This window comes from Sylvia atricapilla, chromosome 33 (assembly GCF_009819655.1).
Source record: "Sylvia atricapilla isolate bSylAtr1 chromosome 33, bSylAtr1.pri, whole genome shotgun sequence".
In the NCBI taxonomy this organism is placed as follows: domain Eukaryota; kingdom Metazoa; phylum Chordata; class Aves; order Passeriformes; family Sylviidae; genus Sylvia; species Sylvia atricapilla.
The window spans coordinates 119447-134721 of NC_089172.1; the positions used below are offsets into that span (position 1 = coordinate 119447).

Sequence of the window (15275 nt, forward strand, 5' to 3'; positions counted from 1 at the left end):
AGAGCCATCGTCCTTCCTGCCACGGGAGGAACTTGACATAGCCAGCATGTCATTCTGCAGACGGGGGTGCTGGAAAACCTGTGAGGTTCTGGATGGTCAGGACAGGAGTTGCAGGAGTCTGGATCATGGAGGGGATCTGTGCATCACAGGACAGCCCAGGGGCGCAAGAGCCCATCCACCTGTTCTCAGATCCCAGGGGGTTCTTTTAGATTGGGAATAAACACACGTTTTGTTTTTCCCCATTGATATTGGGCAAGGAGCAGAGATGTCCACCTTCTCCAGGCTGATTCCTGCCCTGCCCCACCCCTGTGCACCATTCAAGTTGTTCCTGGAGCCAAATTCTTGGGTGCCAATGCTGCTATCAAGGATGTGAGGTGGCAGGAAGGACAAGACGGCTTGGGCAGCGGGAGGTGCTGGGCTGGCAGCTGGGGGATGCTGACTCAGGGAGGGGCAGGGGCTGCACAGCCCTGGTGTCAGCAGCAGCAGCAGCAGGGAGTGTCCCCTGAGCAGATTGGCCCCGCTGGAGCTGAGCAATGCTGGGGCTGCTATAAAAGCCCTGGCCGGGCCAGCCTGGGCCAAGCACTGCCCTGGCCACCTTCTCCTCCTCCTCCTGCTCGTGGACAAGGGTAAGTGTGTGAGCGCTTGTGCTGGCGGCTCGCTGCTGCAACCCCGGCCCCTGTGGCTCTGGCGCTGCCCTGTGCTGCTCTCCTGCCACGGCTGCCCTCTCTTGCAGAGCACCCTCGCATCCCACGCCAAGATGTCCTGCTACGACATTTGCCCACCAAGAACCAGCGTGGACCTGTGCCCCCCCAGGACCGGCGTGGCCGTGCCCCAGCCCATCGCTGAGAGCTGCAACGAGCTGTGCGCCCGCCAGTGCCCCGACTCGTCGGCCTTGATCCAGCCGCCGCCTGTGGTGGTCACCTTCCCCGGGCCCATCCTCACCTCCTTCCCCCAGCAAGCCGTGGTGGGCTCCTCCGGAGCACCGGCCTTTGGCGGCTCCCTGGGGCTGGGCGGCCTCTACGGCTCCGGCGCCACTCAGGCCTCGGGGGGCCTCTGCACCTTTGGCAGAGCCTACGCTGCTCCCGCCTGCAGCCCTTGCGCCTTGCCCCGCTACAGCAAGAAGCTCTGGGACACCTGCGGGCCCTGCTAGAGCCGCCACAGCCCGGCCCAAACCCCCGCAGCCACCTCAGCCCGGCAGAGGCAAGCTGAGCTGGGCAGAATCTGCCCTGGCCTCCTTCAGCCTGTGACACCCTGCCTGCCTGTGGCCTGACCGCCCTCCCTCTCACTATCTCTCTTCTTTTCTTAAATAAATATATTTTCCTGCATTTAATTCCTGTGTCTTTGCGTTTTCTTCCCAAAGCACCAAACTCTGGGCCTGGGGGAGCTCAGCAGTGGGCGGGGCAGGGTTGATGCTGGGTTTGCTGGGGAAAAAGTTTAATGGAAGGGAAAGATTTTGGTCAAATAGATATGGGCATTGAAGACCAGATGTTACGGTGGAGAAGAAAATGAAATCCAAGTGGTTTCGGAGCAGAATAAGCAAAGGAGGGGAAGAAGGACAACAAGAATGGGAATGAGAATAAGACGGTGTAGACGCAGAAGAAGATGAAGAAGAAGCAGAAGGACAAGAAGAAGAACAAGAAGCAGAATAGGAATAAGGACAGGCAGGACAATGAGGGCAAGGGGAAGGAGAAGGACAAGCAAAAGTTAAGAAGTAGAAGAAAGAAAAGGTGAGAAACAAGGAGAGGAACAAATAGAAAGAGTGGGCCATCCAGGGGAAAAGGCTGTCAGGTCTCGCCCCCATCTTTGTCACCATGGCTTTGCTAAAGGAGCAGTGACTGAAATCAGAGAGAGACTTCCCCCTCAGTATACCCAGTCTATTAAATTTCCTTGTCATTAACTCCTCCTCTTTCCCTTTCTGTGTTTTCTTCTTTCTATTCCTTCTTTATATTTATCCCTCTCCTTCATTCTCATTTTGTCTTTCTCCTTCTCCCTCTTCTCCTTCCTCTTCTCCATCTTCTCCTCCAACTTCCTCTTATCCTCATTTTTCTTCTTCCATTCTCATTCTACTTCTCTTCATTCTAATTCTCCTTCTCCTCCTCCTGCTCCAAATCAAACACTTCCCTACATTCGCTATCTTTTGATTCAGTTTTCATTTTGATTCTATTCTCTTCCCCACTAAAACATCCACTGTCCCCTTAACACTTCGGTTCTACTTTCCCTTTCGCATTCTCTTTTCCATTTCCCTGCCCTAAGAAGAAACACTTGCTTCCCGTTGCTGGAACTCCGCCAGCCTTGGAGTCTTCCTGATTTAGGAAAAGCAGGCAAAGAGACAGGAGTTGGATGCAAGAAAACTTTATTTAACTTAGGAAAGGCATCAGGGGCAGTGAGAGGGAGGGCGGTCAGGGGCAGGCAGGGTGGGTGTCATGGGCTGCAGGAGGCCAGGGCAGCTTGTGCCCAGCTCAGCTTGTCCCTGCCGGGCTGAGGCGGCCGCGGGGGTTTGGGCCGGGCTGTGGCGGCTCTAGCAGGGCCCGCAGGTGTCCCAGAGCTTCTTGGTGTAGCGGGGTAAGGCGCAAGGGCTGCAGGTGGGAGCAGCGTAGGCTCTGCCAAAGGTGCAGAGGCCCCCCGAGGCCTGGGTGGCGCCGGCGCCGTAGAGGCTGCCCAGCCCCAGGGAGCCGCCAAAGGCCGGCGCTCCGGAGGAGCCCACCACGGCTTGCTGGGGGAAGGAGCTGAGGATGGGCCCGGGGAAGGTGACCACCACAGGCGGCGGCTGGATCAAGGCCGACGAGTCGGGGCACTGGCGGGCGCACAGCTCGTTGCAGCTCTCAGCGATGGGCTGGGGTACGGCCACGCCGGTCCTGGGGGGGCACAGGTCCAGGCTGGTCTTGGGTGGGCACAGGTCGTAGCAGGACATCTTGGCGTGACAGAGATGAGGCTGAAAGAGAATTCAGACAAACAGGGGTTAGATGAGACAACGGGATGTCCCAATTCTGCAGCACCCTGTTCCCACTGTCCCGGAGTGTTCAAAGCCACCCAACCTTGCCCACCGTGCCCAGCCCTGGCCCTGTGCCCTGCAGCCCCCTGAGAGCCCTGATCCCCAGAGGCAGAGAGCTCCCAAGCTCTGCCCGAGTCCCTGTGCCCGGCCCGGCTGCGTCTGTCCCGGCCCAGGGGCTCCTTCCTTGCTGTGGGCAGGAGGCTGAGCCGGGGCTGGCCGTGCCAGGCTGGTGCCAGCACAGGCTCTGCGGCGGCAGCTCTGGTGGCCAGGGAGGGCCCTGGGCAGCCCCTGGGCCAGGAGGCAGAGCCCCGCAGGCACCCACCTGGCCTTGGGCTGAGCAGAGGCAGGCGGCGGCAGTGGATGCAGCCCTGGCCCAGGACAGCGCTTTTATGGGTGGCCGCAGAGGCGGGGCAGGAGCTGCCCGTGCTGGGGACACGTGTGTGGGGACAAGGCCCGGCCTCATCCCTGCTGCCACGGGGCTCTGCTGCTGCTGCTGACTCCTGCCTTTCCTGGCCGGCCCCAAGCTGCACCATCAGCCCCTGCAATTATCCCGCTGGCACACTGTCACTGCCACCGCCTGGGCCACAGCAGCTGCCCCCAGGCAGCGCCTTCCCTGTGCCACCGCGTGTCCCTGATGGGCACAGGGCACGGCTGAGCCAAGGCCCAAGGAAAGGCAGTTCCTGGGGGGCCATGCCTGCTCAGCACCGTGCAGCACGGCACAGTCCAGCAGAGCAGGACTCCATCTGCTGCCGGGCACTGCCAGGGAGCTCTGGGACACAGGGGAGAAAGCGCCCTCACCCTTCTGCCACGGGAGGCACTTGACAGCCAGCATGTCATGCTGCAGAGGAGGTCTGTGAGGGTCTGGATGGTCAGGACAGGAGTTGCAGGAGTCTGGACGACAGAGGAAATTTGTGCATTTGTGAAACACAGGACAGCGCAGGAGAGCCAGAATTCACGTGCCTTTCTTCAGAGCCCAGGGGATTCTTTCAGATTGGAAACAAACACCCCTCGTGCTGTTCCCCATCGAGACTGGGCAAGGAGCAGAGATGTCCACCATGTCCAGGCTGATTCCAGCACTGCCCCACCCCTGTGCACCATTCAAGTTGTTCCTGGAGCCAAATTCCTGGGTGCCAATGGTGCTATCAAGGATGTGATGTGGCAGGAAGGACAAGATGGCTTGGGCAGCAGGAGGTGCTGGGCTGGCAGCTGGGGGATGCTGACTCAGGGAGGGGCAGGGGCCGCACAGCCCTGGTGTCAGCAGCAGCAGCAGCAGGGAGTGTCCCCTGAGCAGATTGGCCCGGCTGGAGCTGAGCAATGGTGGGGCAGCTATAAAAGCCCTGGCCGGGCCAGCCTGGGCCAAGCACTGCCCTGGCCACCTTCTCCTCCTCCTCCTGCTCGTGGACAAGGGTAAGTGTGCGAGCGCTTGTGCTGGCGGCTCGCTGCTGCAGCCCCGGTCCCTGTGGCTCTGGCGCTGCCCTGTGCTGCTCTCCTGCCACGGCTGCCCTCTCTTGCAGAGCACCCTCGCATCCCACGCCAAGATGTCCTGCTACGACATTTGCCCACCAAGAACCAGCGTGGACCTGTGCCGCCCCAGGACCGGCGTGGCCGTGCCCCAGCCCATCGCTGAGAGCTGCAACGAGCTGTGCGCCCGCCAGTGCCCCGACTCGTCGGCCTTGATCCAGCCGCCGCCCGTGGTGGTCACCTTCCCCGGGCCCATCCTCACCTCCTTCCCCCAGCAAGCCGTGGTGGGCTCCTCCGGAGCACCGGCCTTTGGCGGCTCCCTGGGGCTGGGCGGCCTCTACGGCGCCGGCGCCACCCAGGCCTCGGGGGGCCTCTGCACCTTTGGCAGAGCCTACGCTGCTCCCGCCTGCAGCCCTTGCGCCTTGCCCCGCTACACCAAGAAGCTCTGGGACACCTGCGGGCCCTGCTAGAGCCGCCACAGCCCGGCCCAAACCCCCGCGGCCGCCTCAGCCCGGCAGGGACAAGCTGAGCTGGGCACAGACTGCCCTGGCCCCCTGCAGCCCGTGACTCCCGGCCTGCCTGTGGCTTGACTGCCTTAGTTTATCACTGCTTTTCATGCCCTTCTTAGTACAATAAAGTTTTGTTGCATCCAATTTTGTCTCTTTGCCTCCTTCTGCTTAGCCATGGGTACACCCAGGGTTTGGAAGTTCCATATTCTGGACCAGAAACGTGTTGAGATGCCAATGGGGGAATGGGAAATGTAAGGGAAAGGTGATGTTGAAAGTGGTAAAGGAATCTGATAACAGATGTTGAGGTGGAGAAGAAAATGAAATAAAAGGGGTCTCGGTGTGGGTAAAGGCGGCAGAGGTGGAAAACAAAAATAAGAATTAGAAGTAGGAGAAGAAGAAGTGGAAGGGGCAGAAGGAGACAAAGGAGAAGAAGAAGGACAAGGAAAAGGGGAACCAAAAGGGCAAGAAGTGTGAATTGGACAACGACAATCACGGGAAGGCAAAAAAGAAGAAGAAGGACAAGTGGAAAGGGAATTAGATGAGGAATGCAAAGATGAGAAAAAAAGGAGAGGGAGAAATATAAAGAGTGAGCCATCCAGGGGAAGAGGCTGTCAGTGCCTCCGCCCCTCAGTGCCAACATGGGTCTGGTAAAGGAGCAGGGATTAAATCAGAAAGACACCTCTCCTTCAATGTACCAAATCCATTAAATTTCCTTGTCATTAACTCCTCTTTCCCTTTCTATGTTTTACTCTTTATATCCTTCTTAATATTTCTCCCTCTTCTTGGTTCTCTATTTGACTTTCCTCTTCTTCTTCTTCTCCTGCCTCTTATCCACCTTCTTCTCCTCCACCTACTTCTTTTCCTCATTTTTCTTCTTCCGTTCTCATTCTCCCACTCTTCATTCTAATTCTCCTCCTCCTCCCCCTTCTCCTCCAAATCAACCCCTTCCATACATTTGCTATTTTTGATTCCTTTCCCATTTTCATTCTATTCTCTTCCCCATTTAACCATCCATTCTCCCCTTCTTACTTCCATTCAAATCTTCCTTCCGCATTCCATTTTCCATTTCCCTGGCCAAAGAAGCAACTCTTGCTTCCCACTGAAAGAACTACCCCAGCGTCAGAGTCTTCCTGATTTGGTAAAAGTAGGCAAAGAGACAGGAGTTGGATGCAGGAAAACTTTATTGCATTAAGAAAGAAGGAGAGGCAGTGACAAGGAGGGCGGTGGGGCCGCAGGCAGGCCACCAGTCAGGGTGTCACGGGCTGCAGGAGGCCAGGGCAGCTTGTGCCCAGCTCAGCTTGTCCCTGCCGGGCTGAGGTGACCGCGGGGGTTGGGGCCGGGCTGTGGCAGCTCTAGCAGGGCCCGCAGGTGTCCCAGAGCTTCCTGCTGTAGCGGGGCAAGGCGCAAGGGCTGCAGGCGGGAGCAGCGTAGGCTCTGCCAAAGGTGCAGAGGCCCCCCGAGGCCTGGGTGGCGCCAGCACCGTAGAGGCCGCCCAGCCCCAGGGAGCCGCCAAAGGCCGGTGCTCCGGAGGAGCCCACCACGGCTTGCTGGGGGAAGGAGGTGAGGATGGGCCCGGGGAAGGTGACCACCACAGGCGGCGGCTGGATCAAGGCCGACGAGTCGGGGCACTGGCGGGTGCACAGCTCGTTGCAGCTCTCAGCGATGGGCTGGGGCACGGCCACGCCGGTCCTCGGGGGGCACAGGTCCAGGCTGGACTTGGGTGGGCACAGGTCGTAGCAGGACATCTTGGCGTGGGATGCGAGGGTGCTCTGCAAGAGAGGGCAGCCGTGGCAGGAGAGCAGCACAGGGCAGCGCCAGAGCCACAGGGGCCGGGGCTGCAGCAGGGAGACGCCAGCACAAGCGCTCGCACACTTACCCTTGTAAACGAGCAGGAGGAGGAGGAGAAGGTGGCCAGCACAGTGCTTGGCCTGGGCTGGCCTGCCCAGGGCTTTTATAGCAGCCCCAGCATTGCTCAGCTCCAGCCGGGCCAATCTGCTCAGGGGACACTCCCTGCTGCTGCTGCTGCTGCTGACACCAGGGCTGTGTGGCCCCTGCCCCTCCCTGAGTCAGCATCCGCCAGCTGCCATCCAAGCACCTCCTGCTGCCCAAGCCATCTTGTCCTTCCTGCCCCATCACATCCTTGATAGCAGCATTGGCACCCAGGAATTTGGCTCCAGGAACAACTTGAATGGTGCACAGGGGTGAGGCAGGGCAGGAATCAGCCTGGACAAGGCGGACATCTCTGCTCCTTGCCCAATATCGATGGGGAACAACAAAACGTGTGTTTGTTCCCAATCTAAAAGAACCCCCTGGGCTCGGGAACAGGTGGAGGGGTTCTGGCTCCCCTAGGCTGTCCTGTGATGCACAGAACCCCTCCATGATCCAGGCTCCTGCAACTCCTGTCCTGAACATCCAGACTCACACAGGTTTTAAAACACCCCCTCTGCAGAATTACATGCTGGCTGTCAAGTGCCTCCCGCTGCAGGAAGGATGAGGGCGCTTTCTCTCCTGTGTCCCAGAGCTCCCTGGCAGTGCCCGGCAGCAGATGGAGTCCTGCTCTGCTGGACTGTGCCGTGCTGCACGGTGCTGAGCAGGCATGGCCCCCAGGAGCTGCCTTTCCTTGGGCCTTGGCCCAGCCGTGCCCTGTGCCCATCAGGGACAGGCGGTGGCACAGGGCAGGCGCTCCCTGGGGGCAGCTGCTGTGGCCCAGGCGGTGGCAGTGGCAGCGTGCCAGCGGGATAATTGCAGGGGCTGATGGTGCAGCTTGGGGCCGGCCAGGAAAGGCAGGAGTCAGCAGCAGCAGCAGAGCCCCGTGGCAGCAGGGATGAGGCCGGGCCTTGTCCCCACACACGTGTCCCCAGCACGGGCAGCTCCTGCCCCGCCTCTGCGGCCACCCATAAAAGCGCTGTCCTGGGCCAGGGCTGCATCCACTGCCGCCGCCTGCCTCTGCTCAGCCCAAGGCCAGGTGGGTGCCTGCGGGGCTCTGCCTCCTGGCCCAGGGGCTGCCCAGGGCCCTCCCTGGCCACCAGAGCTGCCGCCGCAGAGCCTGTGCTGGCACCAGCCTGGCACGGCCAGCCCCGGCTCAGCCTCCTGCCCACAGCAAGGAAGGAGCCCTGGGCCGGGACAGACGCAGCCGGGCCGGGCACAGGGACTCGGGCAGGGCTTGGGAGCTCTCTGCCTCTGGGGATCAGGGCTCTCAGGGGGCTGCAGGGCACAGGGCCAGGGCTGGGCACGGTGGGCAAGGCTGGGTGGCTTTGGCTGCTCAGGATTTGTGGGAACAGGGCGCTGCTTAATGAGGAGGTAACTATGTCTCATCTAACCCCTGTTTGTCTGAATTCTCTTTCAGCCTCATCTCTGTCGTGCCAAGATGTCCTGCTACGACATTTGCCCACCAAGAACCAGCCTGGACCTGTGCCCCCCCAGGACCGGCGTGGCCGTGCCCCAGCCCATCGCTGAGAGCTGCAACGAGCTGTGCGCCCGCCAGTGCCCCGACTCGTCGGCCTTGATCCAGCCGCCGCCCGTGGTGGTCACCTTCCCCGGGCCCATCCTCACCTCCTTCCCCCAGCAAGCCGTGGTGGGCTCCTCCGGAGCACCGGCCTTTGGCGGCTCCCTGGGGCTGGGCGGCCTCTACGGCGCCGGCGCCACCCAGGCCTCGGGGGGCCTCTGCACCTTTGGCAGAGCCTACGCTGCTCCCGCCTGCAGCCCTTGCGCCTTGCCCCGCTACAGCAAGAAGCTCTGGGACACCTGCGGGCCCTGCTAGAGCCACCACAGCCCCGCCCAAACCCCCGTGGCCGCCTCAGCCTGGCAGTCACAAGCTGAGCTGGGCACAAGCTGCCCTGGCCTCCTGCAGCCCGTGACACCCCGCCTGGCTACCTGCCATCTGAACACCCTCCCTCTCACTGATGCCCTTCCTAATTTAAATAAAATTTTCCTGCATCCAATTCCTGTCTCTTTCGTTGCTTTTCTCAAATCAGGAATCCGCTGGGTTGGGGGATTTAAGGAGTGCGAGGGGAATTGAATTGTTTTGATTCCAATTGCCAATTGGGAAATGGAAGAGGACGGGAAAAGTTAAGCCAAATGGTGGAGGGGACACTAAAGGAGGACATTAAAGTAGAAATGAAAATAGAAATAAAGTTCAACGAAAATTAAAAGAAAGGGAATGATCGTTGAGTTTTAGTTAAAGACGAGGCGTGTAGGAAGCAGATGGAGATGAATGTTTTCAAGGAGGAGGAGAAGGAGAAGGTGAAGGATAACTAGGGTGACTAACAAAGAAGAAGAGGGAAAATATAAAGAGGAAGATGGGAAACCGTACATGAAATGAAAGAGAAAAAGAAGATGAAAGAAAAACATATAGATGAACAGGAAGAGACACAGACAAACACAAAAAGACCATGACCAGGACCAAGACTTTGACCGAGACAACGGAAAAGGCAAAGGGAAAGATGAAGACAAAGAAGAGGAAGTCATGACAAAGGTATTTTACTTACAGGACATAACAACTGGGAAACTTCCGAATTTGATATCTGTCCAAAGTCGTCCACCAGAGCTGTGGAAGCACAAAGGGACTGGAGCACTGGCAGTCAGTGCCCCTGCATGGCTCCAAGTCCCACAGGAAAATGTCACTATTTCACTACCAGTGTGGATGGTAGTCTGGAAGGTTCCCAGGGCTTCAAGTGCTCCAAAACAGAAATTGCCTGCCTCCAGAAATGTTCCTTGGACTTCCCATTCAGGCCCGTGTGTGCTGAGAGCTGCCAGGGCTGGGGCATCTGTCCAAAGCCACCTCAGCCTGGCAAAGATGAGGCTGGGACACTGCCCTGGCTGAGCCCCTGGTGCCCATGGGTAGGACAAGGAAGGTCTGCCCTGTAACCCAAATCCTGAGAAGAACACCAGAGAGGCAGGAATTCGATGCAGGATTGTTTTATTTTAAGCACAAAAAAGAACACAGACACATGAGGCACAGGCTGGATCTCTCTGCAGGCTTCCCCAGAGCTGCTCCTTCAGGCTGGTCCCACGCAACGGCTGTTGAGCAGAGCAGCAAGAGCCCGATGGGAAGGTGGAGGAGTCGGGAATGTGGGCACAGGAAGGAGCCAGGAGAGGTGGGCTGGGCAGAGGGGAAGGGGAAGAGAAAAGAGAGGAGGAGAGAGGCTGAGGTTTGCAGGGGGCTGGTGGGCTGTTGTTGTCTGCTCTAGCAGGGCCCGCAGGTGTCCCAGAGCTTCTTGCTGTAGCGGGGCAAGGCGCAAGGGCTGCAGGCGGGAGCAGCGTAGGCTCTGCCAAAGGTGCAGAGGCCCCCCGAGGCCTGGGTGGCGCCGGCGCCGTAGAGGCCGCCCAGCCCCAGGGAGCCGCCAAAGGCCGGTGCTCCGGAGGAGCCCACCACGGCTTGCTGGGGGAAGGAGCTGAGGATGGGCCCGGGGAAGGTGACCACCACGGGTGGCGGCTGGATCAAGGCCGATGAGTCGGGGCACTGGCGAGCGCACAGCTCATTGCAGCTCTCAGCGATGGGCTGGGGCACGGCCACGCCGGTCCTGGGTGGGCACAGGTCCAGGCTGGTCTTGGGTGGGCACAGGTCATAGCAGGACATCTTGGCGTGGGATGCGAGGGTGCTCTGCAAGAGAGGGCAGCCGTGGCAGGAGAGCAGCACAGGGCAGCGCCAGAGCCACAGGGGCCGGGGCTGCAGCAGGGAGCTGTCAGCACAAGCGCTCGCACACTTACCCTTGTCCACGAGCAGGAGGAGGAGGAGAAGGTGGCCAGGGCAGTGCTTGGCCCAGGCTGGCCCGGCCAGGGCTTTTATAGCAGCTCCAGCATTGCTCAGCTCCAGCCGGGCCAATCTGCTCAGGGGACACTCCCTGCTGCTGCTGCTGCTGCTGCTGACACCAGGGCTGTGCGGCCCCTGCCCCTCCCTGAGTCAGCATCCCCCACCTGCCAGCCCAGCACCTCCTGCTGCCCAGGCCATCTTGTCCTTCCTGCCACCTCACATCCTTGATAGCAGCATTGGCACCCAGGAATTTGGCTCCAGGAACAACTTGAATGGTGCACAGGGGTGGGGCAGGGCTGGAATCAGTCTGAGCCGGGTGGAGATCTCTGCTCCTTGCCCACTGTCGATGCAGAACACCACAACAGGCGTTTATTCCCAATCTGAAAGAACCCCCTGGGCTGTGAAAGCAGGCACAAGAGCTCTGGCTCCACTGGGCTGACCTGTGATGCACAAATCCCCTCCAAGATCCAGGCTCCTGCAACTTCTGTCCTGAACATCCAGACACTCACAGGTTTTCCAGTACCCCCTCTGCAGAATGACATGCTGGCTGTCAAGTTCCTCCTGTGGCAGGAAGGATGAGGGCTCTTTGTCCCCTGTGTCCCAAAGTTCCCTGGCGTGCCCGGGGAACTTTGGAGTCCTGCTCTGCTGGACTGTGCCGTGCTGCACGGTGCTGAGCAGGCAGGGCCCCCCAGGAGCTGCCTTTCCTTGGTCCTTGTCCCAGCCGTGCCCTGTGCCCATCAGGGACACGCGGTGGCACAGGGCAGGCGCTGCCTGGGGGCAGCTGCTGTGGCCCAGGCAGTGGCAGTGGCAGCGTGCCAGTGGGATAATTGCAGGGGCTGATGGTGCAGCTTGGGGCCGGCCAGGAAAGGCAGGAGTCAGCAGCAGCAGCAGCAGCAGCAGAGCCCCGTGGCAGCAGGGATGAGGCCGGGCCTTGTCCCCACACACGTGTCCCCGGCACGGGCAGCTCCTGCCCCGCCTCTGCGGCCACCCATAAAAGCGCTGTCCTGGGCCAGGGCTGCATCCACTGCCGCCGCCTGCCTCTGCTCAGCCCAAGGCCAGGTGGGTGCCTGCGGGGCTCTGCCTCCTGGCCCAGGGGCTGCCCAGGGCCCTCCCTGGCCACCAGAGCTGCCGCCGCAGAGCCTGTGCTGGCACCAGCCTGGCACGGCCAGCCCCGGCTCAGCCTCCTGCCCACAGCAAGGAAGGAGCCCCTGGGCCGGGACAGATGCAGCCGGGCCGGGCACAGGGACTCGGGCAGGGCTTGGGAGCTCTCTGCCTCTGGGGATTAGGGCTCTCGGGGGGCTGCAGGGCACAGGGCCAGGGCTGGGCACAGTGGGCAAGGCTGGGTGGCTTTGGCCGCTCAGGGTTTGTGGGAACGGGGTGCTGCTGAATGAGGAGGTAACTCTGTCTCTTCTAACCCCTGTTTGTCTGAATTCTCTTTCAGCCTCATCTCTGTCACGCCAAGATGTCCTGCTACGACATTTGCCCACCAAGAACCAGCGTGGACCTGTGCCCCCCCAGGACCGGCGTGGCCGTGCCCCAGCCCATCGCTGAGAGCTGCAACGAGCTGTGCGCCCGCCAGTGCCCTGACTCCTCGGCCTTGATCCAGCCGCCGCCCGTGGTGGTCACCTTCCCCGGGCCCATCCTCAGCTCCTTCCCCCAGCAAGCCGTGGTGGGCTCCTCCGGAGCACCGGCCTTTGGCGGCTCCCTGGGGCTGGGCGGCCTCTACGGCGCCGGCGCCACCCAGGCCTCGGGGGGCCTCTGCACCTTTGGCAGAGCCTACGCTGCTCCCGCCTGCAGCCCTTGCGCCTTGCCCCGCTACAGCAAGAAGCTCTGGGACACCTGCGGGCCCTGCTAGAGCCGCCACAGCCCGGCCCAAACCCCCGCGGCCGCGTCAGCCTGGCATGCAGAAGCTGCCCTGGCCTCCTGCAGCCCATGATATCTGGCCTGCCTATGGCCTGACCGCCCTCCCTCTCACTGCTTCTCTTCTCTTCTTAAATAAAAATGTTTTCCTGCATTTAATTCCTGTGTCTTAGTGTTGTCTTCCCAAGTTACCAAACTCTGGGCCTGGGGTTGCTCTGCGGTGGGAAGGGCAAAATTGGTGCTGGGTTTGCCGGGGAAAATGGTTAATGGAAGGAGAACGGGTTGGTCAAATAGATGAGGGCATGGAAGAACAGATGTTGAGGTGGATAAGAAAATGCAATTAAAGTGTTTTAGGCACTGAAGAAGGAAAAGGAATGATGTGAGGACAACAAGAACGGGAATGAGAAGAAGATGGTGTGGAGGTACAAGAGGAAGTTGAAGGACTAGAGGAGGAACAGGAAGCAGAAGAGGAATCAGGACGAGCAGGACAATAATTGTAAGGAGCAGAAGAAAAAGAGGAAGGAGAAGCAGAAGTAGAATGTGAAGAGGAAAGAAAAGATGAGAAACAAGGAGACGGAGAAATATAAAGAATGCGCCATCCAAGGGAAAATAGTGTCAGACCCTGCGCACATCTCAGCCACCATGTCTTTGCTAAAGGAGCAGTGACTGAAATCAGAGAGAGACTTCCCCCTCAGTATACCCAGTCCCATAAATTTCCTTCTCATGAATTCCTCCTCTTTCCCTTTCTGTGTTTTCTTCTTTCTATTCCTTCTTTATATTTCTCCCTCTCCTTCATTCTCATTTTGTCTTTCCTCTTCTCGTTCTTCTCCTTCCCGTTGTCCATCTTCTTCTCCTCCACCTTCCCCTTATCCTCATTTTTCTTCTTCCATTCTCATTCTGCCTCTCTTCATTCTAATTCTCCTTCTCCTCCTCCTTCTCCTCCAAATCAACCCCTTCCATACATACGCTATCTTTTAATTCAGTTATCATTTTGATTCTATTCTCTTCCCCACTAAATCATCCACTGTTCCCTCCACACTTCCGTTGAACTCTCCTTTCCGCATTCCATTTTCCATTTCCCTGCCCAACCAGGCAACATTTGCTTGCCACAACAGGAACTCCGCCAGCCTTGGAGTATTCCTTCGGGAATGCTTGGAGTATTTATTTGGGGAAAAACAGGCAAAGAGAAAGGAATTAGATGCAGGAAAACTTTATTGCATTAAGAAGGGGAGGAAATAACAGTGAGACGGAGAGTGGTCAAGCCGCAGGCAGGCCAGGTGTCACGGGCTGCAGGAGGCCAGGGCAGCTTGTGCCCAGCTCAGCTTGTCCCTGCCGGGCTGACGCGGCCGCGGGGGTTTGGGCTGGGCTGTGGTGGCTCTAGCAGGGCCCGCAGGTGCCCCAGAGCTTCTTGCTGTAGCGGGGCAAGGCGCAAGGGCTGCAGGCGGGAGCAGCGTAGGCTCTGCCAAAGGTGCAGAGGCCCCCCGAGGCCTGGGTGGCACCGGCGCCGTAGAGGCCGCCCAGCCCCAGGGAGCCGCCAAAGGCCGGTGCTCCGGAGGAGCCCACCACGGCTTGCTGGGGGAAGGAGCTGAGGATGGGCCCGGGGAAGGTGACCACCACGGGCGGCGGCTGGATCAAGGCCGACGAGTCGGGGCACTGGCGGGCGCACAGCTCGTTGCAGCTCTCAGCGATGGGCTGGGGCACGGCCACGCCGGTCCTGGGGGGGCACAGGTCCACGCTGGCCTTGGGCGGGCAAAGGTCGTAGCAGGACATCTTGGCGTGACAGAGATGAGGCTGAAAGAGAATTCAGACAAACAATGGTTAGATGAGACCACGGGATGTCCTAATTCTGCAGCACCCTGTTCCCACTGTCCCAGAGTGTTCAAAGCCACCCAGCCTTGCCCACCGTGCCCAGCCCTGCCCCTGTGCCCTGCAGCCCCCTGAGAGCCCTGATCCCCAGAGGCAGAGAGCTCCCAAGCCCTGCCTGAGTCCCTGTGCCCGGCCCGGCTGCGTCGGTCCCGGCCCAGGGGCTCCTTCCTTGCTGTGGGCAGGAGGCTGAGCCGGGGCTGGCCGTGCCAGGCTGGTGCCAGCACAGGCTCTGCGGCGCAGCTCTGGTGGCCAGGGAGGGCCCTGGGAAGCCCCTGGGCCAGGAGGCAGAGCCCCGCAGGCACCCACCTGGCCTTGGGCTGAGCAGAGGCAGGCGGCGGCAGTGGATGCAGCCCTGGCCCAGGACAGCGCTTTTATGGGTGGCTGCAGAGGCGGGGCAGGAGCTGCCCGTGCTGGGGACACGTGTGTGGGGACAAGGCCCTGCCTCATCCCTGTTGCCACGGGGCTCTGCTGCTGCTGCTGCTGCTGCTGCTGCTGACTCCTGCCTTTCCTGGCTGGCCCCAAGCTGCACCATCAGCCCCTGCAATTATCCCGCTGGCACACTGCCACTGCCACGGCCTGGGCCACAGCAGCCGCCCCCAGGCAGCGCCTGCCCTGTGCCACCGCCTGTCCCTGATGGGCACAGGGCACGGCTGGGCCAAGGCCCAAGGAAAGGCAGCTCCTGGGGGGCCCTGCCTGCTCAGCACCGTGCAGCACGGCACAGTCCAGCAGAGCAGGACTCCACCTGCCCCCGGGCACTGCCAGGGAGCTCTGGGACACAGGGGACAAAGAGCCCTCATCCTTCCTGCCACAGGAGGCAATGGACAGCTAGTATGTC

The 15275-nt window shown here is 60.2% G+C and overlaps 8 protein-coding genes across 8 annotated transcripts; 4 read left to right on the top strand and 4 right to left on the bottom strand.

Moving 5' to 3' along the window:
• Positions 1–757: 757 nt before the first annotated feature.
• LOC136373173 (scale keratin-like) lies at positions 758–1150 on the top strand. The gene has a single exon (XM_066338100.1). The coding sequence runs from the start codon at positions 758–760 to the stop codon at positions 1148–1150; it is 393 nt and encodes a 130-aa protein (XP_066194197.1).
• A 1368-nt stretch (positions 1151–2518) lies between these two features.
• On the bottom strand, positions 2519–2911 carry LOC136373185 (scale keratin-like). Its single transcript, XM_066338110.1, has one exon. The coding sequence runs from the start codon at positions 2909–2911 to the stop codon at positions 2519–2521; it is 393 nt and encodes a 130-aa protein (XP_066194207.1).
• A 1619-nt stretch (positions 2912–4530) lies between these two features.
• Positions 4531–4923, top strand: LOC136373205 (scale keratin-like). The gene has a single exon (XM_066338127.1). The coding sequence runs from the start codon at positions 4531–4533 to the stop codon at positions 4921–4923; it is 393 nt and encodes a 130-aa protein (XP_066194224.1).
• A 1391-nt stretch (positions 4924–6314) lies between these two features.
• Positions 6315–6707, bottom strand: LOC136373168 (scale keratin-like). The gene has a single exon (XM_066338096.1). It carries the CDS (start codon positions 6705–6707, stop codon positions 6315–6317), a length of 393 nt encoding a protein of 130 aa, XP_066194193.1.
• Positions 6708–8329: 1622 nt separating this feature from the next.
• On the top strand, positions 8330–8733 carry LOC136373219 (scale keratin-like). Its single transcript, XM_066338140.1, has one exon. It carries the CDS (start codon positions 8330–8332, stop codon positions 8720–8722), a length of 393 nt encoding a protein of 130 aa, XP_066194237.1. The 3' UTR covers positions 8723–8733.
• A 1414-nt stretch (positions 8734–10147) lies between these two features.
• On the bottom strand, positions 10148–10540 carry LOC136373220 (scale keratin-like). The gene has a single exon (XM_066338141.1). It carries the CDS (start codon positions 10538–10540, stop codon positions 10148–10150), a length of 393 nt encoding a protein of 130 aa, XP_066194238.1.
• Positions 10541–12176: 1636 nt separating this feature from the next.
• Positions 12177–12569, top strand: LOC136373160 (scale keratin-like). Its single transcript, XM_066338089.1, has one exon. The coding sequence runs from the start codon at positions 12177–12179 to the stop codon at positions 12567–12569; it is 393 nt and encodes a 130-aa protein (XP_066194186.1).
• A 1382-nt stretch (positions 12570–13951) lies between these two features.
• On the bottom strand, positions 13952–14344 carry LOC136373174 (scale keratin-like). Its single transcript, XM_066338101.1, has one exon. The coding sequence runs from the start codon at positions 14342–14344 to the stop codon at positions 13952–13954; it is 393 nt and encodes a 130-aa protein (XP_066194198.1).
• Between the last annotated feature and the right edge of the window lie 931 nt (positions 14345–15275).

Coding starts and splice junctions, on each gene's coding strand:
- LOC136373173 (XM_066338100.1), top strand. CDS start 758: ATGTCCTGCTACGACATTTGCCCACCAAGAACCAGCGTGGACCTGTGC.
- LOC136373205 (XM_066338127.1), top strand. CDS start 4,531: ATGTCCTGCTACGACATTTGCCCACCAAGAACCAGCGTGGACCTGTGC.
- LOC136373185 (XM_066338110.1), bottom strand. CDS start 2,911: ATGTCCTGCTACGACCTGTGCCCACCCAAGACCAGCCTGGACCTGTGC.
- LOC136373219 (XM_066338140.1), top strand. CDS start 8,330: ATGTCCTGCTACGACATTTGCCCACCAAGAACCAGCCTGGACCTGTGC.
- LOC136373160 (XM_066338089.1), top strand. CDS start 12,177: ATGTCCTGCTACGACATTTGCCCACCAAGAACCAGCGTGGACCTGTGC.
- LOC136373168 (XM_066338096.1), bottom strand. CDS start 6,707: ATGTCCTGCTACGACCTGTGCCCACCCAAGTCCAGCCTGGACCTGTGC.
- LOC136373220 (XM_066338141.1), bottom strand. CDS start 10,540: ATGTCCTGCTATGACCTGTGCCCACCCAAGACCAGCCTGGACCTGTGC.
- LOC136373174 (XM_066338101.1), bottom strand. CDS start 14,344: ATGTCCTGCTACGACCTTTGCCCGCCCAAGGCCAGCGTGGACCTGTGC.